The sequence below is a fragment of the Pseudonaja textilis genome, chromosome 12 (assembly GCF_049901715.1).
Source record: "Pseudonaja textilis isolate UNSWEBS1 chromosome 12, rPseTex1.2, whole genome shotgun sequence".
Classification (NCBI taxonomy): domain Eukaryota; kingdom Metazoa; phylum Chordata; class Lepidosauria; order Squamata; family Elapidae; genus Pseudonaja; species Pseudonaja textilis.
Window position 1 is genome coordinate 17,702,706 of NC_142001.1, and position 17,966 is coordinate 17,720,671.

General features: G+C 43.5%; 1 protein-coding gene across 1 annotated transcript; it reads right to left on the minus strand.

Moving 5' to 3' along the window:
• Window positions 1-13,531: 13,531 nt before the first annotated feature.
• Window positions 13,532-17,696, minus strand: VMA21 (vacuolar ATPase assembly factor VMA21). Its single transcript, XM_026702869.2, has 3 exons — window positions 17,602-17,696; window positions 16,052-16,161; window positions 13,532-15,646 (listed from the first exon to the last, which is right to left on the minus strand). The coding sequence occupies exons 1-3, from the start codon at window positions 17,652-17,654 to the stop codon at window positions 15,504-15,506; spliced, it is 306 nt and encodes a 101-aa protein (XP_026558654.1). The 5' UTR covers window positions 17,655-17,696; the 3' UTR covers window positions 13,532-15,503.
• Window positions 17,697-17,966: the final 270 nt, after the last annotated feature.

A 17,966-nucleotide genomic window follows, 5' to 3' on the forward strand; every position in this document is an offset into this window, starting at 1 on the left:
AGTGCTGTCGCTAATTCTGCCCACTGTCAGGAGTTCGATCCTGACCGGCTCAAGGTTGACTCAGCCTTCCGTCCTTCTGAGGTGGGTAAGATGAGGATCCAGATTGTTGGAGGCAAGAGGCTTACTCTGTAAAACCACGTAGGGCTCTAAAGCATTATAAAGTGGTACATAAGTCTAAATGCTATGGCTGTAGTCAACACATCTATATTACTGGCCCAGCTAGGCGACTCTCATTCGACCCAGCCAAGTCTTTATGGCTCCTTAGACGGATGACACATGTTGTATAACGAAACCACCATCAAAGAGCGAAGAGTCAACCAGAGAACCCCATCTGGGTCTCCGCTGACTCAGCCCTCCTTTCCGGTTTAAAGGAAGACGCTGAACCACGAGAGTGACAGCCCCTCCCCCCCCGCCGCCTCAGCTGCCAATGGCTGGTCCCTGTCTTGCTCACCCCAAAGTCTCCCAAACCTTCAAAAGGTTTTGCAAATAGATTTAGTGGTTTTTTAAAAAAAATAATAATAATGGGAGGGCTTTTCTTCGCAAGGGGAGGGAAGGAAGGTTGCAGTGATTAATATTCACCAGTATTCGACGAGAGGGGATAATACGCGGATAACGTCCTCTTTTTCCATGCACTCTTTTAATGCTTTGATTGTTTGGGGGTGTTTTCTTTTCTTCTTTAGGATTATTTTTTTTCTTCCGAGTTCTCTTATTTTGTGTTTTAACCTGTTTTGAATAAAATAAAAATGGGTAACCCCTCCCCAAATTGTCGTGTCTCCTCTTCACTCACAATCCTCCTTATTCTGTTCTTTCATCACAGCCAACATCCTTGCTTCTCTATTTTTCTTCTCTCCCGCTCTCCCTCCTTCCCTCTTCTTTCTCTCCCTCCCTTTCTCCCTCCCACCCTCCATTTCTCCCTCTCTCCTTCCCTCTTTCTCTTCTTTCTCTCCCTCCCTTTCTCCCTCCCCACCATCCCTTTCTCCCTCTCCTTCCCTCTTTATCTTCTCTCTCCCTCCCTTTCTTCCTCCCTCCCCCTCTTCCTCCCTCTTTCTATCCCTCCCTCTCTCTCTTCTATCCCTCCCTCTCCCTCTCCTTCCCTCGCTCTCTTCTTTCTCTCCCTCCCTTTCTCCCTCCCCACCATCCCTTTCTCCCTCTCCTTCCCTCTTTATCTTCTCTCTCCCTCCTCCCTTTCTTCCTCCCTCCCCCTCTTCCTCCCTCTTTCTATCCCTCCCTCTCTCTCTTCTATCCCTCCCTTTCTCCCTCTCCTTCCCTCCTTCCTTCCCTCTCTTCTTTCTCTCCCTCCCCACCATCCCTTTCTCCCTCTCCTTCCCTCTTTATCTTCTCTCTCCCTCCCTTTCTTCCTCCCTCCCCCTCTTCCTCCCTCTTTCTATCCCTCCCTCTCTCTCTTCTATCCCTCCCTTTCTCCCTCCCCTTCCCTCCTTCCTTCCCTCTCTTCTTTCTCTCCCTCCTTACCTCTTCCTCTCTCTCTCTCCCTCCCTCCCCCTCTCTTTCAACTCCTAGTATCCCCCAGACCTGTGGACTTCAACTCTCAGTATTTCCCCAGCCAGCATGGAATTCATTTGCCAAGGTTGGACACCCCTGATTTAAAACTTTTGGCCCTAACATTTCCACCAAATTTGCCATCCGAATCGGGTCCAGATGGATTGGGGGCAAAAGTTTTCAACGGGAACAATTTGCTCTGGGACACAATCTCTTGCAACGGCTTCAGCCAGCTGCTTCTGTTTGGCTGGCCTCATGGGAGCTCGACCTCATGAATTGGGCCAGTTTCGAAGGTAGGAGCCCTGCCAAGAACACTCCTCAAAAGGGCAGCGGCCGTTGTAAAAGGTGGGAAAGCACACTGTACATTCAGGAAAACTTAGCGCCAGTAACAGAAATTAGTTTGCAAGGAGAGATGCGGGGAAACGAGAGTTTATTTCAACTGAAATACAAAGGGAAAAAGAACAAAAGGCTGAATGGTCTTTTTTTTTTCCTCACTCTCTCTTACATATGGTTCTCGTTTAAGCCCTTTCCCCGTGTTGCTTTAGCGAACATTAGTTTCTTCCTTATAAGTGATTTTCACTGCAAGCCAGCTCAATTACTGTCAACCGTAAAATTATGAGGGGTTTTTCTCTTGTTTTAGGAGTTTTCTTTTAAAACAGGGCCATAAATCACAGCTTTCTCCATCTATCTTGAGGTGGCCTTGTATTTCATGCTCCTTGGGACGTCAGAAGTGTGGTTTTGGGGAAAAAAAATTAAAAGTAAAAGATGCTTATGTACCTGGAAGGAAGTTCCCCATAGATCTCTACTGACGTTAGCTGAACACTGGGTTTTTCTGTAGCTGCTTACCTATTCTTTTAAACTGAGATGCAAAATGAAAATAAAGATAATGCTGTCAGTAAGATGACAACAACTTGTGTATGTATCTAAGTGTTATCTATTTATCCATGTGTGCACTCTATCTATCTATCTATCTATCTATCTATCTATCTATCTATCTACTATCTGACTATCTATCTATCTATCTATCTATCATCTATCTTTCTTTCTTTCTTTTTTCTATTTCCATCCATCACCCATCCTCTATTATTATTATCTTCTCTGTTATCTATCTTCCATCTTCTATCTTGTCTATTTTCTATCTTCTACCTATTTTTCCATCTTCTATTTTCTATCTTCTGTCTTGTCTATTTTCTATCTTCTATGTATCTATTTTCCATCTTCTACTTTGTCTATTTTCTATCTTCTATTTTCCATCTTCTATCTTGTCTATTTTCTATCTTCTATTGTCTGTCTGGTACCTATCCACAAACGCTTTTTTTAAAAAAAAGTCAGGTGGTGTAAAGAAGTTAAGGGGTCCTAAGGGCTATTTCCTGTCTTCTAAGAGCCAGGGCGCTGAAGGGGTTAAGTTGTTGGACTACCTCGCAGGGGTAGTTGTTGTTATGGGGAGAAAATGAAAGGAGAGGCCCAAATAAGCCACTCTGAGCTGCTGGGGAACAATTTGCTTGCCTTTTGCTTTCTCCCAAAATAGCAGATGCTTTTACTCCAAAATGCTAGCTCGGGGGTGTCAAACTCAAGGCCCAGGGGCCAGATCCGGTCGTTTTCGCTGGCAGTGGGCTAGCAAAACAAACTCAAAACAAAAGGAGAAGTATTTCCCTTTTTCAATTGAGCATGCAAGAAGGGACAGGAGAGGAGAAAGGGAAAGAGGAAAGACAAAGGAAAAGAAGGAAAGGTGGGAAGAGAGCAAGGAAGGAAAAATAAGGAAAGAGGGGAAGGAAGAAGAAAGGAGAATAAAGAGGGAAGGAAGGAAGGAAAGAAAGGAGGGAGGGAGGGAAGGGAAGGAAGGAGGGAAGGAAAGGAAGGCAGGAGGGAGGGAAGGGAAGGAAAGATGGAAGGAGGGAAGAGAAGGAAGGAAGGAGGGGGGAAGGGAAGGAAGGAAGGTAGGTAGGTTGGATGGAAGGAAGGAAGGAAGGTTGGAAGAAAGAAAGAAAGGAAGGAAGGAAGGAAGGAAGGAAGGAAGGAAGGTTAGAAGGAAGGAAGGAAGGGAAGGAAGGAAGGAAGGAAGGAAGATAGATTATAATGAGAGGGAGGGAGGGTCAAACACAACCCTGACATGGCCCTCAATTAAATGGAGTTTGACACCCCTGTGCTAGATGAATAGGAACTAGTTAGATCAGAGCAGCCAATTTCTTCTTTTTTTCCTTTTAATTTTCAACCTCTGAGTTGCAGGAAGATGTTGGAAGTCTGTGCTTCTACTAGGAAGAATTTAAATGGCGGTGGCAGCCCGACCCCCTCAACAACTCTGGTTTCCTTCCTCCCGCCCACTTAACGTTGAGGAGCGTCAGTGTCCGTGGATTGAGAAGAGGTGGAGTTTCTTAAAAAGCGTTCCAGGTCCTGAGCATTTCCCAAAGGCCAAAAACAAAAATCTCACCAGCCCAAATTTAGAAGCCGGAGAAGATGGCAAGTTGACAGCTCGCAGCCAGAGGCCAAAACACAAAAAGTTCTTCCCAAAATGTAGGGCCTTTACCCAAATGTAGGGTTGAGTGAAGGGCTCTCCACCCGTCTCTGAGTCACTTGGGTGCAAAATTGGCTGAGCTCCACAGAGGATGCCTTTTGTCTTGGGTATTCCGTCCTTGTGCGACATACTTTTTCTTTCTTTTTTTGCCAGCTAGGCACAACGAAACCTAGCAAATTTCTGGATTTTGGGGGTTTTGGGGGGAAGCTCGCCTTGCTGGAATGAAGGAATATTAAAGAGCAATAGCACATAGACTTATATACCGCTTCACAGTGCTTTTACAGCCCTCTCTAAGCAGTTTACAGAGTCAGCCTCTTGCCCCCAACAATCTGGGTCCTCATTTTACCCACCTCGGAAGGATGGAAGGCTGAGTCAACCTGGAGCTGGTTAGGATCAAACTCCTGACAGTGGCTAGAGTTAGCCTGCAATACTGCATTGTAACCACTGGGAAGGAAGGAAGGAAGGAAGGAAGGAAGGAAGGAAGGAAGGAAGGAAGGAAGATAGGAAGATACGTGCCAAATTTCAAGTTTGTAGGCTTTACAGTTCTGGAGATTTTGTGATGATGCTTGAAGGGTATTTCGCTTTTATACACTGTATATATAGATAAAATAAAAATCTTGTTAATAATAAAAGAAGCAGACAATGTCACAGATCTAGGATTGTCCTGACAGAGTTAAAACAAACCTTGCCGCTCCTGCCTTTGCGGATCCTCCTGGACCGAATGGTGGTAGTATTATGTATGTTCAAACAATGTGAAAAAAATATAAGATTATAATTTGATATAAATGTGTATTACTACTAGAAATATATAAGCTGGATGAATGTGAGAACTATGATTAATATTATTTTATCTCTACTGAAATGTATGGCACCCAGGTGTCACACTATTCATGCATTGATATGCCTATGTAATACTAGCTCGATACCCACGCTTCGCTACGAAACTAAGTGGTCGGGCTTAGTTTTTGGGGAGGACAATAAGGGGGAAAAATTCTGCCTCTACCTACCAGGATCCATCGGTATTCATCTGCCTAGCGTCCTGTCAGTGAGAGAGAGTTGAGGGCTGTTTGGAAACTGAAAGGATATTTGCTGTGTGAGCAAGAAGGAGACAGCAAGGAGCCTGGGCGTGGCTTAGCTCAACTGTTCCATACTAAAACTGCTTGGTGCTGTGAAACTGAAACTCCTCTCCTCTGCTTGTGTTTTGCATTTGGAAGAGATTTCTTTTCAGGTGGGGAGGAGGAGTAGAACTCCTTAGCATCAGAGCGTGTTAATAATGATCATATAGGAAATACTAATGCTCTGATGGTCCTTTTGAACAATCCTTTCTTAGTGAGCACCTAGAAGCCAAGAGGAACATAGGTGCCAAATTTCAAATTTTGTAGGCTTTAAGGTTCTGGAGATTTTGTGATGATGCACGAGGGGCATTTTGCTTTTATATATAAAGTGAAAATCTTGATAATAATAAAAGAACGGGGCAAATGTCGTGGTTTTGAAACCAGACCTAAGATTGTCCCCGACAGAGTTAACACAAACCTTGCCCCTCCTTCCTTTGTGGTTCCTTCTGGAGTTATATTGCTGCCCCAGTTTCTCTGGCCAGCAAGCCCCAAAAACTTTGTGGGGTTCCCCACCCACTTTGCATCCAGGGTGAAACTGCAAGGCCCCGGGGGGGTGTCTGAACACAACAGGACATAATGGGAAGAAGGGAGGCTGCAAGGCGACATAACAGCGCTTCTTTTCAGGAAAGCGTGCTGAGCCATCCAAGGAGGCGCCTTCCACTAGTTTCGTTGCCTGTTGCTGGCGATGCTTTATATTCTTTTCTTCCACAAAAAAGAAACTTGGCCTAGATTTTACGCTGCTCGGGAGCGAAAGTGGTTTGCTTTTAATTGCTGAAATTGCCCCTTTATGTGTGACCTTTATTTTCCTCTCTCTTTCGAGGAGGAGGAGGAAGAGGAGGAGGAGGGGGAAGCAGCTAAGGCTGGTCAAAATAGGGTTAACTGCAATGGGAAAGCAGCCCAGAGGTGACAGGCTTACCCAAGTGTCTTCTGCGAGCATCCTTATAGAAGACACCAGCTAGTCTCAAAGGCCAAGCCAGCAAGGGACTCTTTTCACACACACTAAAGCCAAAACTGTTATGACATACATGATTGGCACGTTATCGGCAAATAAATCAAGATTACGACTTGAAGGGAAGTCTCGATTGGTCTCACATGCTAAACCACCAATTATCTAGGCCAATGTAGCTTGAAGACTTCCATCTCCTAGAGTTCGCCAGCTGGCATGCTTTTTAAGATGGGGTGGACTTCAACTCCCAGAATCCCCTAGGTGACATGCTCTTTAAGATGGGGTAGATTTTCAACTCCCGGAGTTCCTCACTCAGCAGGTTTTTAAATGGTTGGATTTCGACTCCCAGAATTCTCCAGCCGGCATGTTTTAAAATGCTGTGGATCTCGACTCCCAGAATTCCCTAGCTGGCATGCTTTAAGGTGGCTGGACTTCAACTCCCAGAATTCCTCATTCAGCATGTCTTATAATGGATAGATTTCAACTACCAGAAATCTCCAGCTGGCATTCTTTAAGATAGAATTGGGAAGGGGGGGGGGATTTATTCTTTCAATATTGATTGATTGATTGATTCTATTTGTTTTAAATTTCTTCTTAAGCCACCGTGGGAAGGTTTTATTGTTAAAAAAAAGAGAGGAAAAACTAGTAGACGTTAAATATTATTCAGTATAATTGGAAGTACACGCCCAGTCCCTTAACGATGCCTCTTCATTTGAGACGTTCTTGAAGGACATTAGTGCGGACAAATAAATTGTTACTCCAGAGGGCTGTGATGTGTTGTGACACTTTGCCGACTTCAAAGAGGGAAAAACAACAGGTGGAGGAAGGATTTCATTCGGGCAATGCTGTTTTCGGCTTATGTGCATGGAAGTTTTTTTTTTTCTTCTTCTTCTCTGATCTGAGTTCTTTCCCGTAACAAATGGCAAAACTCTTGTTGATTTCAGGGGGAAACAAGGCAACACCTCCCGTTTACATAGGGATGTGTGTGGCATGGGTGGAAAGCCAAGATCATTGCAGTAAATATGGTGTCAGAATTGCTGATCAGAGTTAAATTGCTGCTTACCAAGACATGCTTCACAGGGAGGCAGACATATACATCCCAAAGGCCTGGCACGGAAATAAACCGTTAAATCAAATCTGTCTCATCAGCACCGTGATTCAGAGGTTTTAAGGACCACACACTATTTGGGGCAAATTCCATTTTTGTGTTAAATCGTATGCTCATGTTGCCTCTCTAAAATGCACCCTGACAAAGCTATTGTGGGATTCACTTCAGCGTTTTCATCTACTGGGCTTCCATTCCTTGTAACAGCTGGAGAAAACAAATCTTATTGAATGTACAGCATGGGATCACAGTGGAATAGAATAACAGAGTTGGAAGGGACCTTGTAGGTCATCTAGTCCAACCCCTCGCCCAAGCGGGAGACCCTACACCATTTCTGACAGATGGCAGTCCAATCTCTTCTTGAAAGTCCCAAGTGATGGTGCTCCCACAACTTCCAAGGGCAACTTCTGTTCCATGGGTTGATTGTTCTCCCTTTCAGAAAGTTTCTCCTTATTTCCAGGTTGAATCTCTCCTTGTTCAGTTTCCATCTATTATTCCTTGTCTGGCCTTTGGGTGCTTTGGAGAATAGCTTGACCCCCTCCTCCTCTCTGTGGCAGCCACTCAGATATTGGAAGACTCCTCTCCTGTCTCCCCTGGTCCTTCTCTTCCCTAGACCAGCCAGGCCCAGTTCCTGAAACCGTTCATCGTATGTTTGAGCCTCCATCATCCTGGTTGCTCTTCTCTTCACCCTTTCTAAGAGTCTCAACATCTTTTTTTATAGTGTAGTGAACAAAACCGGATGCAATACTCTAAGTGTGGTCTTACTAAGGTGATGGTAACAATGAGTTACTATGGGTGAGCACAAATCCGATTGAGATGGAAGAAACCAGGAAATTGGTATCTTCTAGAGAATGAGAAATGGGGCCCCACCCCAAAAAAGCCGATGCAATCCTAAATTGCATTAACAGAGGGCACAATCAAGGTACACGGGAAGAAATCGAAAGGAAATTACTATAAAACTGAGATACATTTTTCTGCTCAGGTTAAAGATGTGCTGCAAAAAAATTTTTTTTGCCGGAGAGAAATCTGGATTTTGGGTGCCAAAAAATCCACACTGTGATTCTGTATAATGTAAAAACCAAATGCAAATGTCAAATTTGAAGGACGTTATGTAACTTTAAAAGCTTTGCTGTATAAGGTTTGCAAAATAGGCTTTCAACATAGATTATCTTTTGTACAACAGCAATGTAAAATTCTGCAGTATTGCATTAATAATAATAATAATAATAATAATAACAACAACAACAACAACAATAATAATATAGTGATGCAGCTAAAGCACAAACAAATTGTTCTGGGCTCGTTCTTCTCAATTAAATAATTTCATTTCCAAATAAAACTCAGCTAATCTCAGTAAGAGCTTTCCTTTCTTTTTTCCCCATTTTTCCAAAATTTCTGCTGGTTTTTCTTCTCCTTCTCCTCCTCCTCATTCAAGAAACTAAACCTTGAGATTGCCTTTGGCTTTTATTCTGTGTTACCATTCAGAACCTGAATTGCTTTTGATTCAAGCCAACTGCCTGGGCTGCATTTACAGGGGGAGAAAAAAAGGACCAATTTAGACCTTTTAAGCATAGCAGAAAAACAGGACAAATTTCCTTTTTCTGATCACCACTATGCCCGAGTCGCCAACAAGACATTCTCGGAACATTCTGTCCTTGAAAATAATAAAAAAAAAATGGATTTATTTTGGGCAGGGAGAAAAAAGGATTTATTTTGTTATGGGGGGGGAGGTTTGGTATGGCATACGGTGACCTTACTTTCTTTAAAATAGCCCTGCAACTCTTCAAGCAACAGAAGCTAACAAAGACCCCCAATTTATCATCCTGTTTATTCTGTATCTACGAATAAGGTGCTTGGATGTGTTGGAAGAAATAGCCTTCTGGGTTCAGTTCCAAGTGGGGAAGAAAAACACTGGGAACATGGAGGCTGTTTGGAAAGATGGTTTAATGGTGGACAGGACCACATGCCTTGCGGCTCCTGGGTGAAAGAAAAAGGGCAGACATGCTAAGAGTTCCTGGGTTTTATGCCCTCTGTTGGGATTTGAATTTGAGCTTGTATTCTGATTGGCTGTCAGACTCCCATGGGACCATGCAGGGGCAGCACTGTAGGCTGTCCTGAGTCCCAGGCTTGGTTGAGCCTTGCTGGGTGATGATGTCATGAAAAGGGCTTTGGGCAATTCCTACATAATAGACTGGCCTAGACCAGAGTAATGGTCCATTAACAGTGAAAACAATCCACTGATGGAACAGAAGTTGTCTTCAGCAGTTGTGGGAGCTTCATCCGTGGAGGCTTTCAAGAAGAGACCGGATTGCCATGTCAGAAATGGTGTAGGGTCTCCTGCTTGGGCGGGGGGTTGGACTAGATGACCTACAAGGTCCCTTCCAACTCTGCTAATCTGTAAAGCCAAGCCATCACCTGCTAGGAACCCGTAAGAGTTGAGTCAGCGCTTAATGGCTGCTTTCTGCAAAGAGGAGCTAACAGACCTTGGTTTTAAACAAGGTTGGTTTTGCAACCCGATTCGAATCTTAACTGCGTTTTATTTTTATTTATTTTTTTAGCCTATTTACATTCCGCTTCTTCATTTGTTTTTACAACCAGAGCCTCTTGAATGACTGGCTTGAATTAAGAGAGAGAGAGAAAAAAAAGGAGCCCGGACAGTATATTCCTCTGCAGGAGATTAGAGTGGCTTTCTTCACTTGTAGCCAGAAGCTAAGAACAATTCAAGTCTCTTTTCCTGAATGCTCTAAAATAGAAAAAAAAAAAAATAGATAAATGCTGGCAGACAAGATGAAGGCCTGCTGAGGCCGCAAAGCTTTTCTAAATCTTTTTATCGAGGTTACGTTCCCTTAAATAACGTTGAGTCACGTCAATTTCTTCCAAAGTGGAAGGTTTCTTTCTCTCTCTCTCTCTTCCCCGTGGCCCATTGTAACCAAAACTATGCAGCTTTTTAATCCTTCATCCTCTCACTAGCTCCTTAGGAAAACAAAAGCGCTTTCCCTCTATGGTTTAGTTAGCTTGTTTGTCTTTTCATCTGCAAGCAAACAGGCACAAACCCGGAGACGGCAATGCACACGCAATAATTATTCTATTGCAGCGACTCCGTTCCCAGCATCTTCCAACCTGTTTACGGAAATTATTGTTTTATACAATATTGTGCTGGGAAATGACTGCTCTTTTTCTGTCGCTTCTGTGTCCGTCCCCACCCGGTCCTCCCCCAGCGTCTTCCAGCCAACAAACATACAATTACTGGACCCCCCCCGACAAGCACTGCTGAGACACGAGCAATGTGGCATCCCTGGGCAGAAGGAAATCCCAACTGTTTCCCAGTTTGACTACCCCTAGTAAAGTTCGATTCTCTTTTCCGTGTAAAGGAAAAGTAAGTAGCATTTTAAGATGAGGGAGGGAGGGGCAGGATTGCACCACGATCCTAAGACAAAATAAAAAAGTTCTTTGAATTAAGCTCCACTCTTTAAAAGCTTTTATGGACATGTCCAGGTGAAACGGGGGTTTGTTGGCTTTGGCACGGATTCAGAACACAACACGGGCATTTTTTTTTTGAATTTATTATTTATTAGAAAATTTATATTGCCGCCCACTCGCGCATGGCGACTCAAGGCGACTTACAGGGGTATAGAATCCTCGACTTACGACTGTAACCGAGCCCAGAATAATGGTCGTTCAGGTGTGGTGGTGAAGTAGGTCACCATGTCAGTAGTCGCCAAGCAGTGGGCTGGGAACCACTGGTGGTCCGCGAGAAAATTTTGGTGGCCCACAGAGAAACGTCACCCCCAAAGCAATTAATCCAGGCTGCGCGGGAACACAAGGCTGCGCTGCCCACATGGCCCGTGGGAACACAAAGTTTGTGTCGCTTGCATTGGAACAACACGAGGTAGTGAGGGGAGGGGGGAAAATGCGGAGGGGGGGAATTTGCCCCACACGCCTGGTCTGGCCCCCGGGTTGCTTCTTTCCGCTTCTTTCTTCTTCTGCTTTTGGCTGCACACAAGGAAAGCAGCAAAAGTCTTCCTTTCTCTCCCCCAAACTCCGCCAGAAAGGAGACTTTGGGACCCTGCAAAGCCTCCTGCTCCAAGAGGCTGAGCCGGCAAAGACTCATTTCTGGCGGAGTTTGGGGGAGAGAAAGAAAGACTTCTGCTGCTTCGGCTGCTTTCCCCCTGAGATTGGAGCTGGAGACAGTATCCTGCGATCCCAAATAAAGAACGATCGATCGTTAGGAAAACGGGGTGGGAGATTTTCCTGCAGACTTTTTGGGGGGATTTTCCCAGGGTCTCTGGTCCGCGGGATTTAAAATTCTGAGTTTGATAGTCCCTGAGGTGCAAAAAGTTGGCCACCCCTGCACCATGTAACCGTGACCCAATTTTACCAATGTTTTTGAGGTGGACATTAAGTGAAGGCTACAGTTGTTAAATGAATGTTGCAGTCATGAAGCAAACCCATTATAGCCAATTGGTGGGAGTGTTGGGGCGGGTGTATTCCCTGATTTATGGCAAAACAGGTAATAAATCAGTCATGTGACCATAGGACACTGCAAATAGGGTATAACCATGCTGCCCCAGAATTCCCTGTATTTTTCCCTTTTAAAAATTAACTTAGTTAAGACACTGTCTGGCTTTTGAGCACACAGAGGGACAAGAATGAGACTGTGAAAAATTAAGCTGCGTAGGCCCACGGCAACGAGGTAAAGCTAAAGGTGTTGACTTTTGGTTTTTAAATTGCAAGGACAGACGTCTTGTTCTTAAGGAAGAGCTGACCAGAACAGCACTTTTATTCACCTTAATTATCCCACCATGCTGAAGCTCAAGAGTGACCCCTAGGGGCTAGAAGCATTTTTATCGAGGGGTCCTTGGCGCTCTCTGACCCTGGTGTGTTTTTTTTTACAGGCGTTTCGTGACTCAAACTAGGTAACACCATCACTCATCACTAGGCTGAGTCAGGAAACGTTTGCAAGAAAGCAACCAACCTCAGAGAGCACCAAGGAACCCCAGTTGTTCTCCTTCTCTCTACACACCCCTCTCCCCTGATGATGTTGCCTTGTTGGGTCATGAAACGTCTGCGAGAAAGCAACCAAGCTCAGAGAGCACCGAGGACCCCACGGTCCTCCTCCTCTTGCTCCCCCGCTCTGCGCACCCCTCTCCCCTCTAGCACTGATGACCTTGCCTAGTATATAAAAAGAGCCAACTTCTCTCTCTTCTAGCACTGATGACGTTACCTAGTTGGGTCATGAAACATCTGCAAGAAAACAACCAAGCTCAGAGGGCATCAAGGACATCTCACTGGTTTTCTGCCCCACTGATCTCCAACTCTGAAGGCAGCTGATAACTGTCAGGCAGCCCTGGCCCCATCTCTGCCTCTGAGGCAGAGCCCTCATCCGAGCCCTCCTCAGCCTCCAGGACTGGCCCAGGTTCCTCCCCAACCTCCTCACTACTGTCCAACTCTGCTGCCAGCTCCGCACACAACCCTTTCCTTCCAACCCACCCAATGACAAATGCTTGTTGTACATCACTCTGTCCTCCCAAGCACATTATCCTTAACAGAGCTGGAAAGGATCGTAATCTATTAAATTGTGATCGGAAGGTGATGTTGGTTTATTCTTGACTGCTTCTGAACAGCCAGCTGTGGGGCTCCATCACTGGAAGTTTTGAACCAAAGGTTGATCAATGAATCCTTTGGGGCGGTTTGAGAATTCATACCCTGGGCAGAGGAGGTGAACCAAAAGACTTCAGGACTCATGATTCTATGAATCAGATACCCGTTGTCTGCAGGAAATAACTCACATGCCGCCAAGAAGCAGGAAGTACCAATAAAGGAAAGTATTTGTAGCTCAAGATTGAAATGAGGGGTCGGTGGTGGTCTCTGAGTTTGCCTGTTTTCTTGCAGACGTTTCATGACCCAACTAGGTAACATCATCAGTGCTAGTAAGGAGTGCTGTTTACTGTCACTGAGTGGAAAAAAGCAAGCTCAGAGAGCACCAAGAAAACAGGAACTAAACAAGAGTCAAAATGAAAGCGTATCTATGCTGGAAATCTTTCAAGAATTGATTCCAGATGTTGTCAGGGTTGTAATTTCTTCCAGTTCCCAGCTACCACGCCCATAGTTCCAAACACTAACATCTAGAGCAAGGGGGGAGAATCTGGCAACTTTAAGAATTGTGGAATTCTCAGAATTCCCCAGCCGGCCATGCTAAGCTGGGGAATTCTGGAAGTTGAAATCTACAAAGGTCTTAAAAGTGCAAAATTTTGGAGATCCACAAGGTAACAGGTTGAAGACAGTTGTATATTCCATGGCTCTGTTGAGAATTAGTTCTCCCATCTGAAGAAAATGCAGGCTTGGATCACATCACACATGATTTACTCAATTTATTGTATAAATTAGACAACTGGGCTTGCACAAAACCTGAAATCAGAAATCACAGTTTCTATACCTTAATGATTGGGTCTCACACAACGTGCTAGGTCAAAAACCAATCGTTTAGTGCAACATGTAAAGCCCAATCATAGCCTTGGTTAGAGTTCAGTGCAAGCATATACCACAGATACATCCCGTAATATACACCCAGACCAGCCAATTGATAAGGAAGCGATCAACGTCGGAGAAGTGCTGATGGTACAATATTTACAACTCGTTGACTATCAAGGGATCATTCAGAAACTAATACACGGCCATTTCAATTCTTTGGGCTCAGCAGTGAATCTGTTAGGCCTGCATTTTGACTCTAAATGCAGCATTTGCAATACGTAACATAAATTTAATCGATCAGAGAGGAGAAAATAAGATCAGCCGTGTAGTAGAAAAAGGTGGAATTTAAAAGGGCCATGAGGTCATTGTAGTGCAACACAAGCACCAGCTACACAACTTGGAAGCTTTTGCTGACAAAATGCAAACCATTTTTGCAGCATCCTTAACTTGAAAATCATCACTGAATTCAGACCTGAAATATTTCCAGTGTTTGATCTGAATGGAAAAGAGGATTTTTTTTCTCTCTCTCTCTCTGGGAAAATCTCACTGAGCCATTTTAAGTCCCAAAAATCACTGGTAATCTTTGCAACAGGAAGAAAACTAGAAATCCAAAAGAATCAAGATTTAAGGGGAATAATTCAATTTTGAAGCAAGCACGGCTCCTGATCAACATTTGTGAAAAGTTCATTCCACCAATTTGTGGGAACCACACATTACTTGTGAAGAAAATCCTGTACCTCAAAAAAAAAATCCCATTCCTGCCAGAGGCAGCTTTGCAGCAGCACCAGGTGGATATCCAATCATCTCACCAATGAAAAGGGGTGAGGAAGAAAATGTTCATTATTTCAGCAACAAATAATGTACAACATATTACAAGAGAATTCCCTCCCCCACCGCCAAATTTGGCAAACTGGAAGTTCAGGCCGAATTCCAATTTCAAAGTCATTCCAACGCACCATGTCCATGATTTTCAGCAGCAATAAAAGAGGAATAATGTTACTGCAGTGGGGTCTTTTCTTTGCAAGACATTAAGGCAGCAAATTAACAGGCTGCCAAGAGAAAGATGCTGAAAGTAGCAATTGATCAACCCAAAGAACACGTGGCAAAACAAATTTTAAATTTCAACACGGAGACCCTTTGGATGGCCAAATAACATTTGTAGGATTCTGAAATTGGGTCATAAATGGATTTATATCTTGGTCTATTAAACAAAGTCTTCCACTTAAGGGAATTCACTCCTTGGTAGTGAATAACAGAAAAACTGTATTCAAAATCATGGCATTTGACAAAACTTGATATCTAATTTTCGGGGCGGGGGACGGGGAATCTTACATGTAAAGCTACCACATATGGTCTGGTTCAACTTGGCATTAATGTTCTGCCATCAAACAAAATAAACACCCGTTCCAATAACTCCTGCGTTTCTCAGCTGTTCAGACAAACCATTCCAATGTCAGATTGAATCCAAAAATTGATCTCCCTCCAGGGGACATAAGAATCGAATCCGTTTCACTGATACTGGAAGCTCCAAAATTACCTTGATATGGCCAAGTCTACTGAAAACATTATCTAGAGGTGGGATTCCAAAGTCATTATTACTTACAGTGCAGAAATGGCACGTTTTTGTCTAGAAAATTTATCAACGTTTTCTAAACAGTTCTCAATTGCTCCTCTTGCTGGTTTTTCCCAGCTCTGCTAAATTTTGGGACTCCTGAAATCACGGATTCATACAAACAAAACAAAACGTTTCCGTCCCACCAATCTCATCCAATTCAAACAGGGACTTCTGAAAGTCTTTGAGGCTTGCACCACATCCTACAAATCTTCCTTTGTCTGTCAGGCAGCCATTCACCCCTCTTAGTCCTGCTTGCCCTCCCGCCACTGCCGGGAGCCTTCATTCCATGCTACATACACAAAAAGAGCAAGGACAATGTGTACAGCAACGACGGCAACAATTGCAGCATAAAAGTAGCTGTCTCTGTTGGACATTCCAAAGGTACCTGGAAAACAACAACAAAAAGACAAAAACAATGAAAACTTACATAATGTGTACAAACAGATATATTCTTCCATGTTTTGATAATCGGAGATTGTGACATAACCAGCAGTGAAACATGTCTAATGTTCCCGAAGTTATTTCAAACCTTTATCATTCAAAAGTAAAAAAGCAGCTGCTTAATACCATGTAATAAGGTATACATTATTTATGTTTTAATAAGAGACCACAATGCAATGTTTCTCAGCTTTGGCAACTTTAAAGGTATGTGGATTTCAACTCCCAGAATTCCCTTGCCAGCATGAAGTTCACACATCTTCAAGTTGCCAAGGTTGACAAACACTGCTGGAATATACTGACCTAGAGAGACGTAGTTTTTTAAAAAAAAGTATAAAAGAAACACAATTACCTTCAAATATATACGCCTTTGTTGAGAAATACAATCCAATTGGTAACATAATCATTAAAGCTGTGAAGAACAGCATTGTCCTTAGAGTTGAGGCTAATGAAACTTCGCTTCTACAAAAAAGTCACAACAAAGAAAAATAATTATGTACCAAATAGAGCAGAGCAATTGCTTTAGAAAGGAATGTTTTATTTTTTTAAAGCATTACCAAGACATTGGGTTGAATTGGGCCCTAGTTATCATCTACCATAGATTAAAAAGTTTTAAGGCAATCTTTTTTTTGCAGAGCAAATTAATTTGAATTGAAGCTGGGTTTTGAGATGTCTACATATTTACTTGCCTTATTACCAGTGAATATACTTGCTAAGTTAGGCAAACCTTTTATTTATACCAAAATAAACTGACACACCAATTTTGAATTTTAAAACCTACACAGGAACCAGTGTCAGTGAAAACTGATCCACACTCACTGTTTTCTGCTTAGAAATGAAACTATCTTGATAAGACTTGACAGATCCAGTGTTAGATCTTAAAAAATATACTAATATAATAAGATTGGGGCTGGAAAACTCTGGATTCATCCAGAAACCTCAGAAGTTGACCTTGGCTCATCATTTCTGAACTTAGACAATTTGCAGACATTTTTATACAAACTTTATATACTGCCTCCTAGTTCTACTTTCCAAAAATGCATGTAATTGAAAACCAACTTTGTAACATATCTTGTAATATTAACATTTAACATGGCCTACGATACCTCTTATTGCCTTTTTTCTTTTAAGAAAAGACAGACATTTCTTGCTCCATTCCACCCTGCTTTACCATATGTAATAGAGATTTTTTTTTACAGATTTAACAGAATCGAAAAGAACCTTGTAGGTCATCTAGTCCATCCCACCCACCCCCACCCCACCCAAGCAGGAGACCCTACACCAAGGCTCTTCAAACTTGGCAAGTTTAAGACTTGTGGATTTCAATTCCCAGAATTCCTGAGCTAACATGACTGGAGGAGGAAGAGAGAGACATCCCTATCTCTGGAACAAAAAAAATATATTGTTCACTAAGCTTTTGTTAGCCTCTGCTAACATTATCAGAGTGTAAAACTACTGTTAAGGACATATGTGCTTCTATATAACATTAACCAATGGCCTCTGTGTGTGTGTATTATATATATACACACACATACATATATACATATGTGTGCTTGTGTGTGTATATTTATGTGTATGTGTGTGTATGTATATATGTACACATACACACTCAGAAAATACCACATATATATAGAATATATAGAAAATATTCAGGATACCATAACCTAAATTTTCTGGGAGTAATTGCTAATTTTCCACTTTTCCATCCAAGCAACCGAACCCTCCTTCCTCTATGAGGAGGAGGAAGCCCCAGATATGCCGGATGGGGGGGGGCGTTTGGGGGGAGACCCTCCATTTTGAAACAGGGACTCAAATTAATTCCTCCTTCCTCCCCGCCCTCCGGGATGGAGGCTCTCCCAGCCCCGGGAGCGGCTTCCCCCCCGGCCGGCTTCCCGTCCTCACCGGGCCTCGGGGGCCGAAAGCGCGTTGAGCGCCGCCTTCTCGTAGCGCTCCATGGCCGAACGGCGGCTCCTCCTTCTTCTCCTTTTCCAGCCCTCGAGAAGGACGCGAAGGAAACCCTTTCCGGTCAGCTGACCGCGCCTCTGCCGGCCTCTCCGCTCGTCGCTCGTCACGTGACCGGTAGGTGGCGCTTGAAGAAAAGAAAAAGGAAAGCGTCTCTCCCAGCATGGAAATTCCTAGAGAGGCTCCTATGTATATATACATACATACATACATACATACATATAAAGGGGGAGAGAGAGAGAGAGAGAGAGTGTCTCCTAGGCGAAGGGTCTCCATGGTGAAGGGTGGGATTCCAGCTTCCAGAG

Coding starts and splice junctions, on each gene's coding strand:
- VMA21 (XM_026702869.2), bottom strand. CDS start 17,654: ATGGAGCGCTACGAGAAGGCGGCGCTCAACGCGCTTTCGGCCCCCGAG. Junction 16,162..17,601: donor CTTTCGGCCCCCGAGGCCCG/GTGAGGACGGGA, acceptor ACTTTTTTGTAG/AAGCGAAGTTTCATTAGCCT. Junction 15,647..16,051: donor AAAGGCGTATATATTTGAAG/GTAATTGTGTTT, acceptor GTTGTTTTCCAG/GTACCTTTGGAATGTCCAAC.